Source organism: Lolium rigidum, chromosome 2 (genome assembly GCF_022539505.1).
Source record: "Lolium rigidum isolate FL_2022 chromosome 2, APGP_CSIRO_Lrig_0.1, whole genome shotgun sequence".
NCBI lineage: Eukaryota > Viridiplantae > Streptophyta > Magnoliopsida > Poales > Poaceae > Lolium > Lolium rigidum.
In genome coordinates, this window is record NC_061509.1 from 254,627,529 (window position 1) to 254,648,725 (window position 21,197).

General features: G+C 48.1%; 1 protein-coding gene across 1 annotated transcript; it reads right to left on the reverse strand.

Moving 5' to 3' along the window:
• Positions 1-6,328: 6,328 nt before the first annotated feature.
• Positions 6,329-7,723, reverse strand: LOC124690788 (growth-regulating factor 1-like). The gene is made up of 3 exons (XM_047224125.1): positions 7,483-7,723; positions 6,421-7,398; positions 6,329-6,336 (listed from the first exon to the last, which is right to left on the reverse strand). The coding sequence occupies exons 1-3, from the start codon at positions 7,721-7,723 to the stop codon at positions 6,329-6,331; spliced, it is 1,227 nt and encodes a 408-aa protein (XP_047080081.1).
• Positions 7,724-21,197: the final 13,474 nt, after the last annotated feature.

Here is a 21,197-nt window from a genome sequence, read left to right on the forward strand (position 1 = left end):
CAAGCGCAAAACTTCCTTTGACTGTAATTGGCCCCTTAGGTCCAGGCATCCTCCACAACAGGTATGTGTAATGCGGTACCGCCATAAACCTAGCATATGCTGGGCGCCCCAACAGAGCGTGGTATTGCGATGGGAAATCCACGACTTCAAACTCCAGCCGTTCTATCCTGTAATTCTCTCGGGTACCAAACTGAACATCGAGATTGATCTTCCCCAATGGGTAACTTGGCTTTTCTGGCGTGATGCCGTGAAAACGCGTATCCGTTGGCTTGAGGTTTGCCAAGGATATGTTCATCTTCCTTAGTGTATCTGCATACATAAGGTTTAGACTGCTTCCTCCGTCGATGAAAACTCGGGATACATCGAATCCTGCGATTACTGCTGGCAAAATAAGCGCTGATTGCCCTGGTCGAGGAACTTGCTGCGGGTGATCCGCAATTGTGAAGCCAATATCTTGTCCCGACCAATTGAGATACTCAATTGTTGGTGGAGGCATCTTCTCTACCATGAACACCTGTCGCGAAATTACTTTCTGAGCTCTGTTGGACGGTCTGCCTTTCTGAATCATCGAGACTGCTCCATGGGAGTTGGGGTCGACGTACCGTGGTGGTGCTGGTGCTGCCGCTATTCTGAGCTGGTGTCGATTTTCGTCCGTAACTGCGGGAGGAGGTGGTAGGTGGATCTCACTCCTAGGTCCCTGAGGATTTCGACTTGCTGCCTGAGCATTGGCTTGCCCAGCGAACCTCACCATTGCTTGAAAATTTCGACAATCCTTATGTAAATGCCCCGACTGCCTCTTCCCGTTGTTGTCGACATAAAAGTGCATCTGACACGGGCCGTTCATCATATCCTCGGGGGACACAAAAGGTCTCTGAAACCTAGGCCCATTGTTTGACCTGTTGTTTCGGGAGTCGTCTCTATTGTCGCCTTGCTGCTCATTACTCCTGTGGTAATTATCTCTGTTGTTTCCTCCAGCGCTCGCCCGAAACCCAGCCGAAATTTGGCCAGGTGGATCATAACCCGAGAATCGAGAAAATCGTCGCCTACTCTGAAAATTTCGACTGCGGTCTTCTTCGGGTGATCTGTGTCGCTTGTTATGTACAGCATCCTCGCCATCTTCCCATCTGTTTGCTATTTCCATTAATGCTGATACTATTCTCGGGTTAGTTCTTCCCAAGTCCTCTACGAAATCTCCTCGTCGAACTCCTGCAACAAATGCATCTATTGCTCTCTCGTCAGATATGTTTTCTGCCGAGTTTTTGATGATGTTCCACCTTTTGATGTACTTCCTCATTGATTCATCTTGCTTTTGTCGACATGATCTCAATTCCTCGAGTGTCGCCGGCTTTTTGCAAGTAGACCAGAAATTCTTGATGAATATGTCCTCAAAATCAGTCCAGCTGTCGATGGAACCTGCAGGAAGCTTCTTTATCCAAGATCTTGCGGCTCCACTCAAGTGCACCTGAATACTTTGCATCGCCGTTGCCCCTGTTCCGCCGATTAATTTTACTGTCTCGAGGTAGTCTACCAGCCAATCCTCGGGATCTTGCAATCCGTCGAATTTCTTGAAATTATCAGGCAACTTGAACCCCGAAGGCACCCGAGTTTTTCAGACCGTCCTTGTAAAACATGGTAGCCCGCACATATCCTCTTCGGCTATGTCTGGAGAATGTCTATGTTCCCTTCTATGTTGTCGTGCCCTGTCTACCCTTGCTTGAGTTTCTACGTCCCTTGCTTCACCTGTTCTCTCGGGAGCTGTCGCTATGACAGCAGGTCGTGGACTATTTTGCCTTGCTGATCCTTCGGGAGGCGTTGATACAAACGCTGTTCCCATGGCTCCAACACCTGCCATGGCCATGTTATACAATGCTTCCCTTGTATCTCCAGGAGGTGGCCTAGATGCGAGGATAAAGACTTGTGTCGCCATATACCCAGCTTCCGGTGTTTTGGGGATGATGTTCCCTCTCGTGTCTATCGACATAAAGGACATGTCGAGGTTTTGAACTAGATTCTCTCTTTCTGCCTCAGGTATGTTATGCAACCTTGATCTTGCTCTGTTCCGAGCTTCTCTGTGGCTATCTCCCGAAGTTCCTGAATGTCGACTTAGGTCTGCCCTTCGCCTACTTGACGCGGAAGCTGCCTCCCTTCTTCTGTTCAAAGCAGCTGTCTGTTTTTCCAATTCCCTTCCAGCTCGAGCAAGTCTATATTGGTATGCATGCAGTTCTTCAGTCGTGGCGGTTGTCGCCATTGGTTCTGAACCATCCATAGCTCTTGCGGCTCTGTCCCATGCTGCTTGTGGCAGTTGAACTCTCACACGTGGTGTAGGCCCGACGTATTTGTTGCCTATACCTCGCCTTAGGTCAGAGGGATCGACGTATGGATTTCCCAAATCGTCGAAAGCCTCCGATGTTTCTTCCTGATCGCGACTTGCTTCTCCAATGGCGTAAATTTGATGATATTTTGAATTCTGTGCCTTGCTGGTTTTGGTGACACCATCATAGAGATTGGTGAAGACCTTTCCAATGGTGATGGATTTGTCGATGAAGTCGAAGTTGTCGACACTCTCAGAATCGCTGCTTATATAGGAGTCCGAAGACGACTCGAAAGACATGTCGCTGAAGATCTTGGCGAGTTTTTCGCTTGCCTTGATGCTGATGAAGCGTGGCGAGGAGGTTCTTTCGTCGCCTGACTCGATCGATGATGCCGAGCTTGAAGATTCAGTACGTGCAACTGAAAACCTCGAGAAGGTCGGAATTTCGAGACGATATGTTCCTTCCTTCCCGATGCGAAAGTGGAACCTTCCGAACGTCATCTCCATGGGCTCCTCCAGATGTGTATATGCATCCAAACGGGAGGGCGGGTGAGGTACAAAATTAACGAGACCAGTTTCGATCTGTTTACCTTTGTCCATGATGTTGCTTGCTGTCGATGAAGTCGACGATCCTGAACGTGCCATCGAGATCAGCTCCTTATCGCCTCTAAATCCCACAGACGGCGCCAATTGACAAGGTATTAACTTGTCAATGCCTACGAATAGTAGACTAGGGTTTCGTTGGATGTAGAGGGCAAGTAGATCTTGAAGGTTTCAGCCGAAAAGTACTCGATGATGTAAAAACTAGGGTTTGCTAAACAATGATTCGATGCCTTCTTTGTCCCTCGACTCCCCCTTATATACAAGTTGGAGCCGAGGGATTCGTAATACACAGGTTTACAGAGTCCGGGAGGGTTTCTAACCCGTACCGCAAGATTACAATTGACATTTCCTATTACAACTCTATCTTTCCAAAATAACATCTTGGGCTTCCGAATCTTCTCATCCTTCGGGTCGTGGGCCTTCAGTAAACCCCGGGTACTACCTTCGGCAGGCCCATTGGGGATGCCTATGTCAGCGATCTCCGCCCTGGTCGCCGCGAGGCGCCCTTCCGCGCGCTCTGCCGCCTCCGCCTCCGTGACCTCCGCCTCCGCCGCCGCCACCTCCAGGTCCAGCTGCTGGGCCTCAACGCCGGCGGCGGCTACCTCTTCATCCTCCTCCACCGGGTGGAGCTGGCGGAACATGTGAACAACGTGCTCCCAATTCATGTGGTCGGTCATGGATGGATGGTAGCTTGAGGTGTGCCCGTCGCCCCAGCCGGTGTCCACCATATATAGCCACGGCGGGGCGGGAAACGGCATTGGCGCGCAGGGCATTTCCCGCGCGCGCGAAACGCCGGCGAAACTTGTCAATGTATTGGGCAAGCGCGGGAACGATCGTCGTCGCGCGGGAACAGTTAATCACCGGCGGCCATTAGCGAGCTTGACGCTGTACCCGGTAAAAAAATACGTCGGCACCGCTGGAGGTACCCAAGACGCAAACGGTGGGCCACATCGTGGCCGCGGGCCGACGCAAACGGACATTTCAGACGTGCGAAATGCGTCGGCCCGGGCATCTCCAGCGGCGCGACGCATTTTAGCGTCCGCGCGTCCGTTTGCGTCGGCCCTTTTGGTCGAAATCGACCGCGCATCCGTTTGCGTCGGGGGTGGCTCCAGCGGCACGACGTTTTTTTAGGATGAATCATTTTTTTAAACATGAAACATAATTTACATACTTAAAACATTAAAAAAACCTAAACGTCTAATGCTGCTCATCGTCACTGTGCTGCTCCTCGTTGCTGTCGAGCACGATGAGCTCCGGTATGACCCACGACCAGTAGCCATCCGGGGGAGCGTACGCCGGGCGCGCCGCCGGTGCTCGAGGTTGAGGAGGCTGCGGCTGTGGCGGCGGTTGAGGCGCCCAGACATAAGGCTGTGGCGGCGGTGGAGGAGGCGCCCAGGGATAAGGCTGTGGCGGCGGTGGCGGCAATGGAGGAGGCGCCGCCGACTCCAGGAGCGCCTGTCGAAGTGCTTCATCTGCCGACAGGCCCGGCGGCATGACGGAGGTGGCGTAGCGGGGCATGACGGTGGTGGCGTAGCGATGGCGTACGCCGGATCGGCGCGGAGGTCCGCCGGCAGATACCTCCTACTGCGCCGGATCTCCGCGGTTCGATCAGGCTCACGCGCAGGTATTGGAGGGATGGGCACCCGGCGGCAGCTGAGCCGCCAGCCGCCAGGCAGCTGCACGCCGGACCAGGCGTCGTCGCACGGCATCCATTTGTCGTGCATGAGCCTCCCCACCGTGACGCGGAGCGGGATCTTCTGTTGCCGCTGCCGGAGGCCTCGAAGTCGTTTTTCTTCCCCATGGCGCTGCGGCGGTTGTGGTGTGAGTGGAGGTGTGGTGTGGGCGCAGGAGCGACGCGGCCGGTGGACTTTTAAGGGCGGCCGCGCGCGGGATACGATGCCATTGAAGGCGGCGCAGAAGCCCAGCCGCCTCCCGCCAGTGCACGCGCAGAACAGACAGCCGCGCTATTGATGGCGAAGACTGCGCCACAGACGCGGAAGCGCTGACCGCCGAAGCGGTGCCCTCGGTGCATACTCGCTGCCAGGCGGGCCCGGCGGAGACGCGAGCAGACACTTTGCGCGTCCGCGCAACGTCCGCAGAGACGCAAACCTGACGCATATTTGGGTCATCTTTGCGTCTCGCGGACGACCCGATCACTTTGCGTCGCCGCTGGAGAGAGTGCCCATTTTCGATCAAACCGGATGCAAACGGACGTGGAGATGCCTTAAGGATGATGGACATAGGTCTAGTTTAGATTGACCCGACCAAACCGAGGCATTGCCAGCCTTACTTGCGCCCATGACTCAAGACACTGTCACGGCGCTGGGAGCATAGACACAGTAGCGTCTTGCGGCAGACAGCGACCTACTGAGGCACCCAGCTAGTACCGTGGGACGCATGCATGCGGCGCAGCAGGGCAGAGGCAGAGGGGAAGCGGACAGGCGTGCAGCGGTCGTCGGTCAGCAGCGGCAAATCTGAGCCTAGATCAGTCAATCCTCCATCGCTCGCTCGCGCATGGGCGCAGCGCCTGACACACGCACTGACATCGTCTCAGCCTCTCAGGGCTGGACGGACTGCAGCAAATGCACTGCCGTCGCCATTCAATTCACCCACCAGGGACTCCTTGTCAGTCTCCTCCTCACCCTGACCCAGCCAGTCCTGCACTGCAACCACACCTGCAAACTCTGCATCCGGCTTCTTGCTCAATAGACCGGAGACCTCGCAATGGGAACTTTGAACGGTAGTGACATGACATCACGAAACGGTAGTTAACATAAGCAAGGAGAAAGACCAGACGAAAAGGTATTAACGGTTTAACGGAGGAGAGGCATGGGTGTTTCTGCCTGTGACCTAGTTGGAGCACTGTTGATCTTAAAGAAAGTTAATAAGCACTGTACGGCCGTCTCAGCAAGGCGCATAAAGTAAGGCGCTGAGCAGGGTGTGTATGGGCGACTGACTCAGCTTTTGCTCAGAATCTGCAGATGTGACAAACCATCACACGCAGAGGAATCACAGAAAAGAAAAACGAAGCGTGAACCACAGCCAACACGCTCACAAGCTAGCATCTCATGCATCATTTAGTATTACAGGCACTGACAGGTACTGCATGCAGGAAAAAGAAAATCTAGTCGCCTAAAAAGATTCAGATAGCCTGCCTAAACCTAACACACACACACACAGCCTCACTCGATCAGCTCCTTGGCGAAGCAGACATTACAGAAATGGAGAAGAAATAAAATGGAAATGGACGCGATGGATGCTCGACCCTCAAGCAAGTTTCAGCCTTTCAAGATGCTGACCGATCGAGCTGTCGGTGGCACTCGGCACGGCAAGACAGCACCAATCGATTCTCTCCGTACGTGTCCATGGAAATGGTCTGGTGCAGATCAAACCACTTGCACACGTTGCGATGATTCATTCACCTGCAGATCGTAAAAGCAAAACCATTAAGCCATGGAAAAACTTGGAAGTATGTATGAGCTGATGCAGGCAAGGTACGCACGTACCGTGGTGGTAGCGGGAGGTGGTGGTGATGGGCAGCTCGTTGTGCGCGGACATGGGGATGGAGATGGACAGCTGCGTCTCGCCCTCCAGCCCCATCCACGACCCCTTGCTGCCCGCCTTCTCGTGCGGCCACTCGTCGAAGAACGGCCGCAGAGGCTTCTGCGCCGCGCCGCCGTCGTCGGACGACGGCTTGTCGAGCCGCAGGTCGGTGCCCAGCAGGAAGCAGTGCTGCCGCCGCTCCTTCTCCTCCTCCTCCTCCTTGGCGGCCAGGTCGATGGCGTACGCGCTGCCGTTGTTGCCGTAGCCCGGGTAGAGCGACGCCTGGTTGTGCTGCTGCTGCTTCGGCTGCTCCATGCCGCCCAGCTGCTTGAACTGCCACTGCCCCGCGCTGGCGTGGTGCTGATGCACGTCCCTGTCGGCGCTCACGTCGGAGGAGAAGAAGGCGTGCTCGCCGCCGTGCACCTCCTTGACGCTGTGCCCGTACGCGTAGGTGTCCTTGCTGTGGTCCATGGTGGCGTAGTAGGACGGCGGCGGGTGCGGGTGGGTGGTGTCGAGGTGCAGGTGGAACGGGCTGGCCTGCGCGTGGTGGTGGTGGTAGGCGCCGGCGTGCTGCTGCTGGCGGCCGGCGGAGGCGTAGGGCCCGCCGTAGAGCGCGTGGTAGGGCGACGCGTCGTGCGCGACCGCGCGGTGGTAGGAGGGCGCGGGCGAGGTGGTGGTCGTGGTGGCGACGTTGACGGCGGAGTTGATGTTCGACGAGGAAGACGACGCGGAGGAGGATGGCGGCGGGGGCGTGGCCAAGGACATTTCCACAGGCTTTCTTGAACGGTTCTTGCCCCGGTGCATGTGCTTCTCGCAGTACTTGGAGTCCGGGTACGCCTCCTTGGAGCACCGCCACTTCTTGCCGTCCGTCCGCCGGCAACGCCCCGGCTCCGGGTCCTCCGCCTTCCGGCCGAAACCCATCCCGAAGCAGCCCCAACCCACTGCAAACACCATCGGCAAGTACGTCAGTAGTTGCTACGTTTGAATGGTACGGAAAGAAAACGAGCTGATGAATAGATACGTACGTGCTGCCTGCGGAGGGTAGCCGAGGGAGGGGGAGGTGGCGAGGGCGGAGTCGAGGAGGAAGCTGCGGCGGAGCGGGAGGAGGAGGTCGGAGGGGATGGGCACGCCGGAGGCCATGTACTTGTAGATGAGCGCCTGGTGCTCCAGCTCCTGCCACTGCGACGCCGTGAACGGGCACCTCCCGCCGCCCACGCCGCCGACAGTCCCCACGCCGCCCCCCGCGCGACCGCCCAGCATCATCATCTCCGACGACACGTACCCACCCGGCTGGCGCCGCCGCCCGAACACGGCAACCTAGATACTCTACCTAGCTAACACGGTACGCGCGGCGAGATTTGCTGATCGGAGCGTAGCGTGCTCCGGTGATTGTGGTGACTGGTTACTCGGTGAGGGCGGTGGGTGGAGGTGAGCACTCTGGGAGGCCGGTAGGGCGGGGGGTTTTGTAGGCGGACGAGGAGGGGCTGACGCGCGCGTTCAAACCCTAGGTGGTGTGGAGAGGACTGTTCCCGGAGGCAGGCAGAAACAAGTGCGTGGGTCGGGCAGCGCAACGTGGAATTTGTCAGTACGGAGCCTTCACGCACGCTTTCACCAGCTGATGCTCTCCATTGGTGAGGAGCTACGGTCGCTCAGGGGTTTTTTTTTTTTTTTGAGAGAACAGACACTTTATCTATCTATCTATTATATACTAAAAGCAAAATACGGATGTAAAATAGAGACACCACGTTAATCCACGTAGACTAAATAATCTAATCCACTGATTTAGATTTAAAAGTTTACTTAAATAAAACGTGGCCCGATGGCACGAGCATGACCACGGTCTTTTTAATGAATCGGTTTGGTCTAGGTGCCAAAAGTTCTTAATAAATAGCATGTACCGTAAAGTTTCGGAAATAAGAAGATTTCGTAACGCCTCACCTCAAAGCTGGCCGGCCTCTCACGTTTCTATTATACAGAGAGTTAGCTAGCATATATATTACAACTGAGTATGATTAGATCGAATCTATCTATAGCTACCGCCAGCTGCAAATTTAAACTGCCTAACTAATCTCTATATGATACATATACTTATATAGAACGTATATGACTAAATATAACCCAACTAAGTTACTCTAACTGTTTAATACTATCGTGGCCTCATGAAGGGGGAATGTTCATCATTTGGTGGAAAGCGACATTTCCATCGACAGGGAGACGCTTGTGGTGACTTCGTCAATTTCAAGATCCAATCCGCTAGCTCAGTCTTTCGAAGTTGCTCATAGGGGTTGGGTGTGCGTGTGTGCGTTCATATGGGTGAGTGTATGCGCGTGTATATCAGTGTCTGTGTTTGTACTGTGTTTTTTTAAAAAATATTACCGCGGCAATATATTGTTACTAGATTTAAGTTCAAGTATGTGTAAAAGATATATACGCTTTGCCTTATGCCACGATAGAGAGAAGTTTACCTAAACCAACTACTCACTCAGTCTCATAAAAAATGTCTTAACTTTATCTAAATTTGAATTGTACGTATATATATTAAAATTTAAATTCAGATATGAGACGGAGGGGTACAAAAGTTGATACGACACTGAGTCTAAACAAATTAAAATAATTGGTAGTGACACGTATGCATATTGCCATAGTGACGTCACTGTTGATGCCACACCAACATGATCTGTTTGATTTTCGGTCCATATGTGTCAATAGAATTTTTTTCGTATAGCATAATATTATTTCAAAGTTCTACGTGAATAGGAACATATAAAAACAGTCTTAGCTTAGCGCCATTTTTGGAACGATGATATTGTAGAAAATCAGAAACTGCTCTTTACTAACATAATATTAGTGTGTCACTCGGACAATTAAAGAATATATGAATAAATGTTTGCAAAATAAATTATCCATTAATTATTTTAAAATATTTATCTAAAAAATAGTCGTCATTTGCACCAGGGAGATTGTTTTATGTCTAAAGTCTAATCTATAACAAACAGAAAATTCTAGAAAAATAGCTAAACTGAAAAATTCCATTGTTTAGTTGTCATAGATGCAGAGTGGGACCTCCGTGAAGAAATTATAATTTAATTTTCAGTTTGTAAGCTTAACTAACAAAAGTCTAGCCATTCTCGTCTAGCTAGACCTTCATTATTATTTGCGCTGCAACATATAAACCTCATAGTTCTACATCTAATAGCAATGGCTGACTGTATGAACGTTTGTCACCTAGATATTGTGATAAATATCATGTACAAACATGAGATATACTAACTTGTATGGGCCTTCCATTTTAATACGGAAAATAATAATTCATCCAAAAATTAAAGATGATTAAAGATTAAACCTGCAAATTTGGTAATTCATTTATCACAATATCTAGGTATTTAAAAAATTATGTTGTACACATCACATAATATGAGTATCTTCGAAACGATAGATTTAATTCGCACACACTCTCAATTAAATAAAGATGATGCCCTCGCATTTGCGAGGGCCACTGTGCTAGTTGATATAAACCACACCAAAATAAAGAGTTTCTCGGATACAATCCGAAACAATGAAAAACTCTAGAATTTAACACAGAACCACAAGATTTAGCTAGAATATGCGCGCTCGGGGTTGTAGCCCGTTCAGTCGATGTACTTTACCGGCGCGGATGACTGTACAAACGGTCCTGTGTTACAACATTTGTTAACAGCACATCTCTGCCGTTTTTTAATCTCTAGTCACATCAAAGTATGTTCGTGTTCAGTAATTGAAAATAAATGTGAGCACCTCCACATGCATCCCATTTCAGGATTTACATATGAATCTTGTACGATTTAAATTCCAAGGACAATTTCCTACACAAACCGATTGCTCACAAAAACATATTTTATAGGAAAATTCCTATAGCTATCTTTCGTTGTAAATTCTATAAAAAAAAGCATTAGATCACACTTTTTGAAAAAATCCTTTGCCGCAATTAAAGGCACTTTATCATCCTAAAGGATTCATTCGGACATGACATTCAGATCCTATTTTTATTCCTCTGTTTCCATGTTGCACGAATCAAAAGAAGCTCTAAGTGCCTCTTCGAATTGTATTCAAAACGTAGGGATATGAAAAACACTGGTGAGATATCATGCACTGCAAATTTCTATAGGATTTCAAAACACGGTAATATTGTAAGAGGTGTCTCTGGATGTTGCAGCACCGAAACAAGCACAAGAACTTTACAAGATTCAGGAGAGGGATAGAGTGTAAGTACATTAGACTTATCAAATGTAAAATAAAACGAGGTTTGGGCTCATGGAATGCAGAGAATAGGAAAGGATTTCAAAGGAATCTGATGAACTCAATCTTATGATCCAAATGCATTTCATATAGAAAGTCCGATAGGTTGGAATCCTTTAAAATACATATGAAAATAGTCCAATCCAAAGAGTTCCTTAATATGTCTGACCATCCCAAAATGTGTCTGGTTTGGGCGTTCGGACAATTTCTATATAGTTGGGAGCGCGTTCCCACATCGACAGACCATTCATTTTAAAACAATAAATTTTAAAGGTCTAATCCAAATTTCATTCAAATTTTAGAAAAATATTTCAATGGAATAAGAAATTTGAGGCGCGTCGTTCGTGATGCCTTCTGGTGCCCTTGGCACCAAAGACCAGTAGCAGGGCAAGCAATACTAGCACCTTCGGTTATGCCACCCAAAAGTTCCGGTAGTAGTGACACTGAGACTGTGGGTTCAGGCAACAGTCAACGACGAAAGATTTTTTCAAGGTCATAAATGGAAGGGTTCTTCTTCCCCAAGGGGTTACCTCTTTCATCTCTCTACTCCATTGATGCTTGCAAATCGTCAAACCATTGTGACATAATCTCCTTGATACTTTGCGATTTTGTGTAGTAGGACTAGATCTAGGGTTACACGGAAGCAATTTTGTTTCCCCCTTGTATTCCTGTGTGGATATAGCTACCCTTTGACACTTTGGAACTCAAAGGGAAAGGATATCAATATGGAGCTCAAACTAGGTGGTGTCAAGCTTTATGATCGTCGTTGGGAGCCTCCAATTAAGTTGTGAGAGAGACCCAACCTTGTGTAAAGGTTTTGGTTAAAACCTTAAAGGTTGCAGCTTATTGGAGCGTGACCTCACCTTTGTGGCTTGTACACCGGAGAACAAAGTGAGGCTTGTATGGCGTTAGTTGGTGAAAGATCGAGATGTCGCCTAGAGGGGGGGTGAATAGGCAATTACAAACTCTTGCGGATTTGTCTTGTAAGAATGCGGAATTAAACTATCGTTTAGTTTACAAGCACAAACCCTAAATATGCTAAGCTCAACTAAGTGTAACAATAGCAACTAGAGCTAAGCAAGGTAGGCACAAGATATATGTAGCACAAGTGATAGCAAGATATATGTACTTCAAGCACGATGGCTATCACAAGGAAAGAGAGCTCGGGTATAGAAATAACCGAGGCACGCGGAGACGAGGATGTATTCCCGTGTTCCCTTGCTTTGCAACAAGGTACGTCACGTTTGGAGGAGTGGAGGTCCCACGAAGGATTCCCCGCGCCACGAAGGCTCACCCTATTCTCCGAACCACACCCACGAAGGATAATGGCCCTTTCCTTATGGTTAGCTTTTCCTCCGCTCCGGAGATGGCAAGCTCCACAACCACTTCACAAGCTCCACGAAGGAGAAGCCCGGGCCCCTTCACAATCTTCCACGAAGAGATCACCGGGACACCAACCAAGCCAACTAGTAGGTCACCCTCCAAGAGTAACAAGCTCACGGTCTCTCACTCGAACAAATCGTGGTGGAGAGCTCAACACTATGCAATGATGCAAAGCAAGAACACCGGAGGTGTTCAAGTCCTTCACACTCAAATCCCACCAAAGAAACGAATGCTAGGATGAGATTGGAGAGGAAGAACAAGGGGGAAAGTCAACCAAAGACTCCAAGATCTAGATCCCAAGAGTTCCCCTCACTTAGAGAAGAAATAGATTGGTGGAAGTGTAGATCTAGATCTCCTCTCTTAGATCCCTCAAGAAATAGCAAGAACTATGGGAGGAATCAAGAGAGAGAGCAAGTTCTTCAAATGCAACAATGGAGGAGAGAGAATGGGAAGAACTAACCCAGCCCAAGGTGGAAGAAGGGCTATTTATAGCCCAAGAGCAAATATAACTGTTGGGGGAAAGTTGGGCTGAGTCAACCGTCGAGGAAGCCGCTCAACCGGGCCTGGGGCCGGGCCGTCCGGTCCAGGGCCCGGTCAGACCGGGCCACAGACCGGACCAGCCGGTCCAAACCGGTCGGTAGGCCGGACCCCGAGGTCATCCGTTTGGCGCCCGGTTGCCGCCCGGTTGACCGGGCCGAGCGCCGGACTCCCCGGTCTGTAGGCCGGCTGACCGGTCGGCAACCGGATCTGCTGGCTCTTCGTTTGGAGCCCGGTTGCCGCCCGGTTGACCGGTCGGCACGCCGGGCAGGCCGGTTGGGAGGCCGGCGGACCGGGCGGCAGACCGGAACCGGCCGACGCATGGGCCGGTCCGACCGGGAGAGCAGGAAAACATGTTTACACAAAAACTGTGATAACTAATGCTCCCGAACTCCGATTGACATGAAACCAATTTTGTTGGAAAGATAACGACGAATAGAACATTTTAGATGATTTTTAGAGAGGGAGTCTCCCACCGTCAAGAAACGGTGAAGACGTCCAAACTCGAAAACGCAATAGAAGATGCATGCGGATTCCGTTTTCGATGAACTTGGGCTTGTTGTAAAGCTAGCAACAAGCTCAAGAACCTCACACGAGAGAAACATCAAGAAGCAATAAGGATATGCAAAGTATGCAAAGGATTGAGCTCCCTAAGACGATGCGATCAAGTTACCCAACCGAAAGCCCCTCTTGATAGTGCGGCTATCTATCCTATAATCCGGTCTCCCAACATCCACCTTGAGACCGGTAAAAGGAAAACCTAGCAAGGCCATACCTTTGCCTTGCGCATCCCGCTCGATCTTGATGATAACTCTTCAAGCTTCACTCAAGCCGGAATGCCTCATTTGATTAATGTTGCTTTGTGAAGACTCACAAATGCTCCCCATACACCATGATGGGAAAGCTCTATTGATGCACATCTTCACATGTCCATCATCACCAAATGGACGGCAAGCTTCAAGTATGTGATCCACTCAAGATGCTCAACTTGAACTTGCCCAACTCAACCTTCTATCTTCTCATACTCTATCATACTATCTTGAGGTGTATAAAGAATTCTTCACTTGGAATCAAGCTCTCAAGATCTTGATCATTCATTGCTTATCTCATTGGATAGAGCATGGCTAATATTGAGTTCCACATAAGAACTCCATCTTCATTTCTTCTTCTTGATCATATCACATATGTATCTTTAGATCGATGATCTTGATGCCAATACACAAGGTATATCTTTATCTTCATGGCATCCATACTTGAATCCAACACATGGAGAACAAGTAGTACCTATGGAATATTCCTTCATATAAACTCAATGAAAACATTAGTCCATAGGGGTTGTCATTAATTACCAAAACCACACATAGGGGCAATGTACCCTTACAGTTGGACTCTGTGGCACCACACTCCTGGAACGTAGACATACTTCTTTTCAAAAGGAAGATATCATGGAAATCAACCCTTTGTGTATCCACGTGCTTCTCTGTTAACTCTATTATTTATCATCCTTTATTATTTGTATATTGTATCGTGTGTATCTTGTCATATAGAATCGTCCACCTATATTCATATGTAGAGCCTTACCTTGAGGAAAAGAACTAAAATTTGGAAGCGCCTATTCACCCCGCCCTCACCCACACCTCTAGTCGCCTCTTATAACTTTACATCGCTTGATTTTTTTTGAACTTACAACATCTCCATCGGGCGTTGGCAAGGAAGAAGTAACATGATTAATTTTTTGGGTGAAACATCGTATAACGCATACGCTCAAAAATGTGTACATACACTCACTCATATGAATACACACACATCCTACCAGTGAGAGCGCCTCCTGGTGAGACTGATCCGATGGGTTTTTAGATTGACGAAGTTACCACATTGATCTTGCTATCGATTGCAATTTCATTTCTAATAAAAAAAGTTTTGTATTTTTATAAAGAGTGAATTCCACTTTTTACCTTGTAGTTGTGCATTTGTGACACATATTACCCCATTTAGTGGAACTTCTATCAAAATATCCCATTTAGGAGACTTTAAATACAGTTTAGCCCCAATTTATCATTTTTCTTGGTATTTTTAGATAGTATAGACATGATACGTCGATGTGGAGCGATAAAATATGTAAATATCTGTAATATCCCAGGATTCCAGACGTTTGCGGGGTAGAATTAGAAAAGGGATGTGCATTGCATCGCAAAACTAGGGAAAATTCCGCGCTTAATTGCACAAAACCTAAGAGGGAACAAGTTTCTCTCCCGACACCAGATAGGATTAGGGTTTCGAGAGTGCGTCAAACTTGGACATGATCTCTTTTAAATTATGGTTTTGAAATGAGGGGAAACATTTGAATTTAACACTTAGAGTTGAGTTGTTGGATTTGAAATGAGTTTGAAGTGAAATTCAAACTCAAACAACACATAAAATAAAAAGACAATTAATAATTCAAACAATAATATTATATTTGAATAATACAAATAATAAAAGAATATAAATATATTACAATAAGCTCATTAGAGAAACATTGAGCTTTATTGATCATCACACACAAGATACATTGTCTTTACAATATCCAAATATAATAACTATTACATAATCATTTCAGAAATGATAAAAGGAAAGAAAAGGAAAATTACAATGTATTGATGAACTAGCTAAATTAAACCTATCTATCTTCTTGATCAACCAGTAGATGGAGCACTCCTTGATCATCTCTTGATCCCTGCAAAGACAAGATCAAAATAGAAATGCATAATAGATGCCAAGTGGCAATGCCACTTGGAAGGTTAGAAACTGTGGTAATAGGCAGGATAAGATCAAACCAGCCGGAGCTGATCCACAAATTCCCAAGTTCCAACATGGAACCACACAACCAGCTCACAAGGATGTGTGCATGCACACCAGCACACACAGAGCCTGAGGAGTCACCAAAATAGCACGAGGTCTTGCTGTCGACCAAGGAGGCCAGCAAAGGCCCATATAAAACCTTTTTCATGACAAACCCTAGCTATTCATTGACCAGCCAGCCAGAGCTAGCTAGAACAATAAGAACACACACAAGAACACCAAGAACATACAACAGTATAGTTCGAGTGCTTTTTCCACAAAGAAGTAGCTGTTGAACAAGCAGATGGAGTAGCACCAGCACAAGCCAGCTAGGAGGAGCAGGGCAAGCACCAAACCAACAAACAGAAGCAATCCTCTACACCAACACAATCTAGGAGCTGAAGTGAGGTATACCATTGAATCATGGACAAACCATATGGTTTTGTCTATAATATTGCACAGACATGCTACACACAAACACACAAGGGTGGAAAACCCTGTTTGGTCATCATTTGGTCATAGACCAAGTGAATCTAGTGGAAATGGCAAAATCCAGAGATGAATCAAACATATGATCATGGTTATGCCAACCATACAAGTGGTAGCATCTTACAAATGGAAATAGGAAGGAAACCATCACAAATACTTAACCCACATCTACCAGACTACACTAGCCCTTTGAAACCGTCAGAAAAAGGCAGCAATAAATATATCTGCCAGTATTTTTCAACATCAAAAGCTGCTGGCAATCAAAAATGATCAGCCAGCAAGCACTTATCCCATCACAGCAAGCCTACATGAGTGGAAGATACCAAAATAGCAGCAAGATGCTGCTAAGACCAACTCAACCACACAAAACCATCCAAACAGCAAGCATTACACACTTATCATCACCCAGAAGGGTTCAAAATGGAGCTAGGGTCCCCAACAGCAGTTGACATCCCTCTAGCTCAGCACACACATCACAAGAGTCATCACTGCACAAGAGTTCATCTCATTTATCCACTTATACATGATAAACTGCATAGATAAATGAAGTAATCAAATAACAGGTGACCGAAACACTTGCTAAGCATCAAATAGATCACTGTAAGCATAAGCACACGCTTTACCAAGCATCAGCAATCACCAGTACATGGTGAAATGCTATACAAGTGTGAGGATATCCATCAGTACGCACAGAGAGGTATCACAGTGAGCATTTATCAAGCAACTGATGATCATATGATCATCAGAGCTTGCAAGATCAATCTAGAGCATCAGTAACTCATAGGAGTTACTGAACCACCACAGATAAGAAACAATTGAATTAACAGAAATTGAATAACCAATTTTATAATTGTATCCAGAAGCACATCATCAAGGATAGATGAATTTGTGCAATTAAATAAGCAAGCAAGCCCTAGAATTCAACAGAGCCTCGCAGCAATAACAAACATGCATAACTGGCACTTGCAAATGCAAGTACTGCAAGCAGCAGTAAGCGAAGAATGCAAATAAAGAGGCATACACATATAATTTGAGCAACAGCAATAGCCAGGGCCAGCTAAAAAAGCAATTAATCAACCATAGCATGTCCAGTGGCACAGTAGGAATAGCAGCAGTTCATGGCGTGTAGAGCATAGAAGTAACCAACCACATAGCAGCAGATTATGCAATAGGGCATAGCAGCCAACATCACAGCAGCAGATCAAGCAGTAGAGCAAGAGCAGCAGCAATAGCAGGCACAGCAAGGGAGTAGCACGACATGAACAACATCCTCAGAGAGGGAGGCCTAGCCAGTGACCCAGAGCATGGGGAAGGAAAGGAGAAGAGAGGAAGGGGAAGCAGGAGGCATACCTAGAGCATGGCGCTGTAGGCGTGCCCATGGCGGCACAGCGGCACACGCCTGGTCATGGAGGCGCCAGGCCAAGACCAAGCCGTGGCTACGCCAAGCACCACCGCTCCGGTACACCACCAGCAAGCCCTGGGCACCACCACGGCGCCCAGGAGCATCAGCGCGGCGAGCATCGTCGCGGATCCCGCATCCTAGTTGCAGCAGGGGGTCGAGGACGAGCGGAGGCGACGCGATCTTCCAGATCGAGGCGGACAGAAGTGGGCGATGTTGAAAGGCGGGTCGATTGCGACCAACCACGCCGCCAGGGACTGCCAGAGACGGCTGGGAGACGTCGGCGACGGCGACACAGAGTCGCGAGAGCACGAAGGGGAATAGGGTTAGGTCACGGGGAGGGTGACGCGAGCGAGTGAGCCGGTTGGGCCGAGCCCAATGGCCTGGTCCAACCTAACCGCTCGGTCGGTATGACTAGTGGGCCCAGGAGGGGCAAAATGGTCTTTTGACCATAGGGTTTTTATTAAATAATGAAATTAAATCTAAAAACACTAGAATAACTCTAAAAATATGTAGACCCTTTAAAATTTTGAGAGCTATTCAAAATAAATATTTTCATCACAAATTGAACAAATGTTAAAAATGAATGTGATGAAATAAGACCAATAAAATTGAATAAGGAAATTTTGAGTTTTTAATAATTAAAAGGAGAATGAAAATTCATAATTATTCTAAGAAAATTTAAAATGAAAGAAAATAAATATTTTCTTTGAATAAACACCTTAATAATAATCACTAAGGATTAATATAATAACTCTTAAGGAGTATTTATAAATTGTGCTTATTCGCCACCTCTGACATTAAATAATTAAGCATCGAGAAGGGGGAACAACCCTAAAAATCAAAAGCATGCATATTTGAATCTTTAACCATTGCCCTTATCGGATAATTATGCTCTCTTTCAGAAATAGAGGACCAGGGTCAGTCCAAACAATCCAACTGCACTACCTTGCAGTCACCAGGCAAGTTCATCGCTTGTTCATGTCAGTTTGGGTATTTTACCAAATTACTTGCAAATTACTATACTTATCACTCTTGCATGAAAAGCAAAAATACTATTTTCATAACTATGAATATAACTATGTGGTGGGCAATGGAACCATGGTATGAGTATGGTGGAGATTCCATTGCAATGGGTTTATATCCATCTAGGATTAATAAAAAATGTCGTCCAGTGATTCTTGTGCCGTAAGACCCGTGTTAACCATAAGATATGGAGTGGGACGGAGTAGTCAGTTGTGTTCCTCCCTCTCGTTCATCAACGGATGCGCTTATCGTAGTCAGTTGAATCCCGAGGGACAACCGGAGTGGGTGGGGAACCCCCAAGTCCCCACGGTAATGCGGTCTATGATGGGTTGTAGAAGGTCGACGAAGGTATCGAGGTCGGATGATACCCAATGGGGTATGTTGACTGGCGGGGATATTAGTCGCAGTCGGATGATATCCAATGGATATGCTGACCGGCGAGGACCCAAGGTCGGAACTGCAACAAAGGGGGGCTGTTCGGGGTCGCGGAGAAACGCAATGATTGGCTAGGACCTTATACCGAGCCTCACACCACGGCGGTATGAATGGGAAAGCTGCCCAGTTGGCACCAAGTTTAAGATCTCTTATGGGTAAAGCAACACACCTCTGCAGAGTGTAACGAATCGTGACCTGTCACTCCCTGTTCCGGGATTTGGAAATGCGAACGCGGCCGGAAAGGAACTCCATGAATTTCTAGACACCCGGTGAAGGCTGACGGACATAGCTCTTCGGAATAAAATCAACCTTTTGAAAAAATGCTTATAAAAACCTGCATTAGCATTTGACTTTCTGGTCTAATGTCGTAGCTAGTGCATAAAACACCTCTTTCATATAATGAACTTGTTGAGTACGCCCGTACTCATGCCTCTTATAACCCCATGCTTAGATTGTCTGGATCACCTGGAGGAGGCCAATGAAGGACCCGAAGGAGCAGATGGGATCTGCTATGAAGGACCAGGCCTCTCTGAAGGAGTAGCGGGGGTAGATTACCTTATCGTGTATGGAACTGGGGAGGTTCTGGAAGAAGACAACACTTGAGTAACACAAGTAGTAGTAGTAGTCGAGCTGCACGAACTCTATAGTATTTAGCTGCTCGGGTAGAAATGGTATTAAACCTGCTTAGACCTATATTGTATAAGTTAAGTAGGGTTCACCTAGAACCTTTGAGTTATCCTCTATGGATCCAGGAGGAGCTCCAATGTGATGTACATATATGGCTTGTAATCTTAAGTGAGTAAAATAAAGACCAGCTATGTTTTTGGTGTACTACTCTCAGGGATGTAATATTTTCGGATTGGTACTTCGCACATGTTATATCAACGACTGAGATACTACAACATGCAGTGGTATGTAGGGTAACCACAATATCGAAGGGACTCATGGACGATTATGCCCAAACTTGTTTAATCCATATGGGTCTTTATATTTTTGAACCCCGATCATGACCTAAAACTTTGCCCAATAGACACACACAAGAAAATAAGGGTACAAAGCTTTTAAAATGGGAAATCTACATGAATTTTCACTCAGCAAGGTAATTAGTGTCACAAGTGAAAACTACAGGGTAAAAACTGGAATCAAAAATCAAAACATTGAACAAGGGGTTTGATCCCTGGTGGCTCGGATACCACTGCGCTGCATGGGTTGGTTCTCAAGTATAAATCAACTTTTTATTGAGAGTATAAATCAACTGCAAAGGGTGAAACTTGTGACAAAAGAGGCTGGGCTCGTACCCGGAACATGTCCTGCCCGTGCACGTCCACGTACGTGTGAGCGAAGCAAAAAAACGGCGGCTTGCTTAATCACTCCTGGTGCCTACTCATCATAATTTAAGGTGAAGAAGGTACAGAGGATTGGTCATCCAGTCAAGATGCCGCGTGCGGGCTGCAGATTCTGCTGTGTGCGCGCCTCTGCCAGCCCGCTCGCTCAGAGGCTACTCCCACTCATCGTACTGCCCGCTGCAGCTGCGTCTGCGGCTGCAGCGCTGCTCGGGCATCCGTAGGCGGAGCCATGGAAAATCACGACGAAAACTTGCCGGTTCCTTCCTGCACCTTGGGCCAGAGGTGACGGCGTCCAAGTACCGCTGATGGCGCTGGGTACCCACGGCTGGTGAGTTCGCTGTGGGTTGCTGCTGCCCTTTGCATCGCTAGACTTTGAAGTTACTGAAATAGGTACACCGCAGCAGTTTGCTGACATTGCTATTGCTATCTTAGAGCATCTCCAGTCGCGTCCCCTAAACCATCCCCCAAACCGCGCCGGATCGAGCGTTTGGGGGACGTGTTTTGTTCGTGCCGCGTTTGGGGGACGTCGCTCCCCAGCCGCGTCCCCCAAACGCCGCCCCCAAATGAATATTTGTGCACGAAAATAAAGGTTTTCATTCAATTTTGATTATATATTACAAAGTTTGAATGAAAACGGCTAGATTTCATCTAAACCTAGACTACTGACCGCCCGGCGGCGCGTTCGACGGCCCCGCCCCGGCGGCGCGTTCGACGGCCCCGCCCCGTCGTCGCCTCCCCTACGCCGCAGCTCCTCCTGCGCGCGCTTCCTCTCCTTGCGTTCGGCGGTGGCCAGACGGTGCCGCTCCCGCCGCGCGTCCTCCGCCGTCCCTCGCTGCGCCGCCTGGAGGGAGAGCTCGATGGCGCGACGAATATGCGCCTCTTCGAGGGCACGGGCGTCGTCATGGAGCTTCTTCTCCGACTCGAAGGACTCGACGAGGGCGCGTTGCTGATCGGCCGTCTCGTCCGGGTGCGGCCCGTCGTCGTTGGACCACTCGAACTCGTCGTCGTCGTCGTCGTCCTCCACCTCGGT

Excerpts from the sequence above, each read along its gene's own strand:
- LOC124690788 (XM_047224125.1), bottom strand. The coding sequence starts at position 7,723 with ATGATGATGCTGGGCGGTCGCGCGGGGGGCGGCGTGGGGACTGTCGGC. Across the intron at positions 7,399-7,482 it reads CTACCCTCCGCAGGCAGCAC|TGGGTTGGGGCTGCTTCGGG; the intron begins GTACGTATCTAT and ends TGGTGTTTGCAG.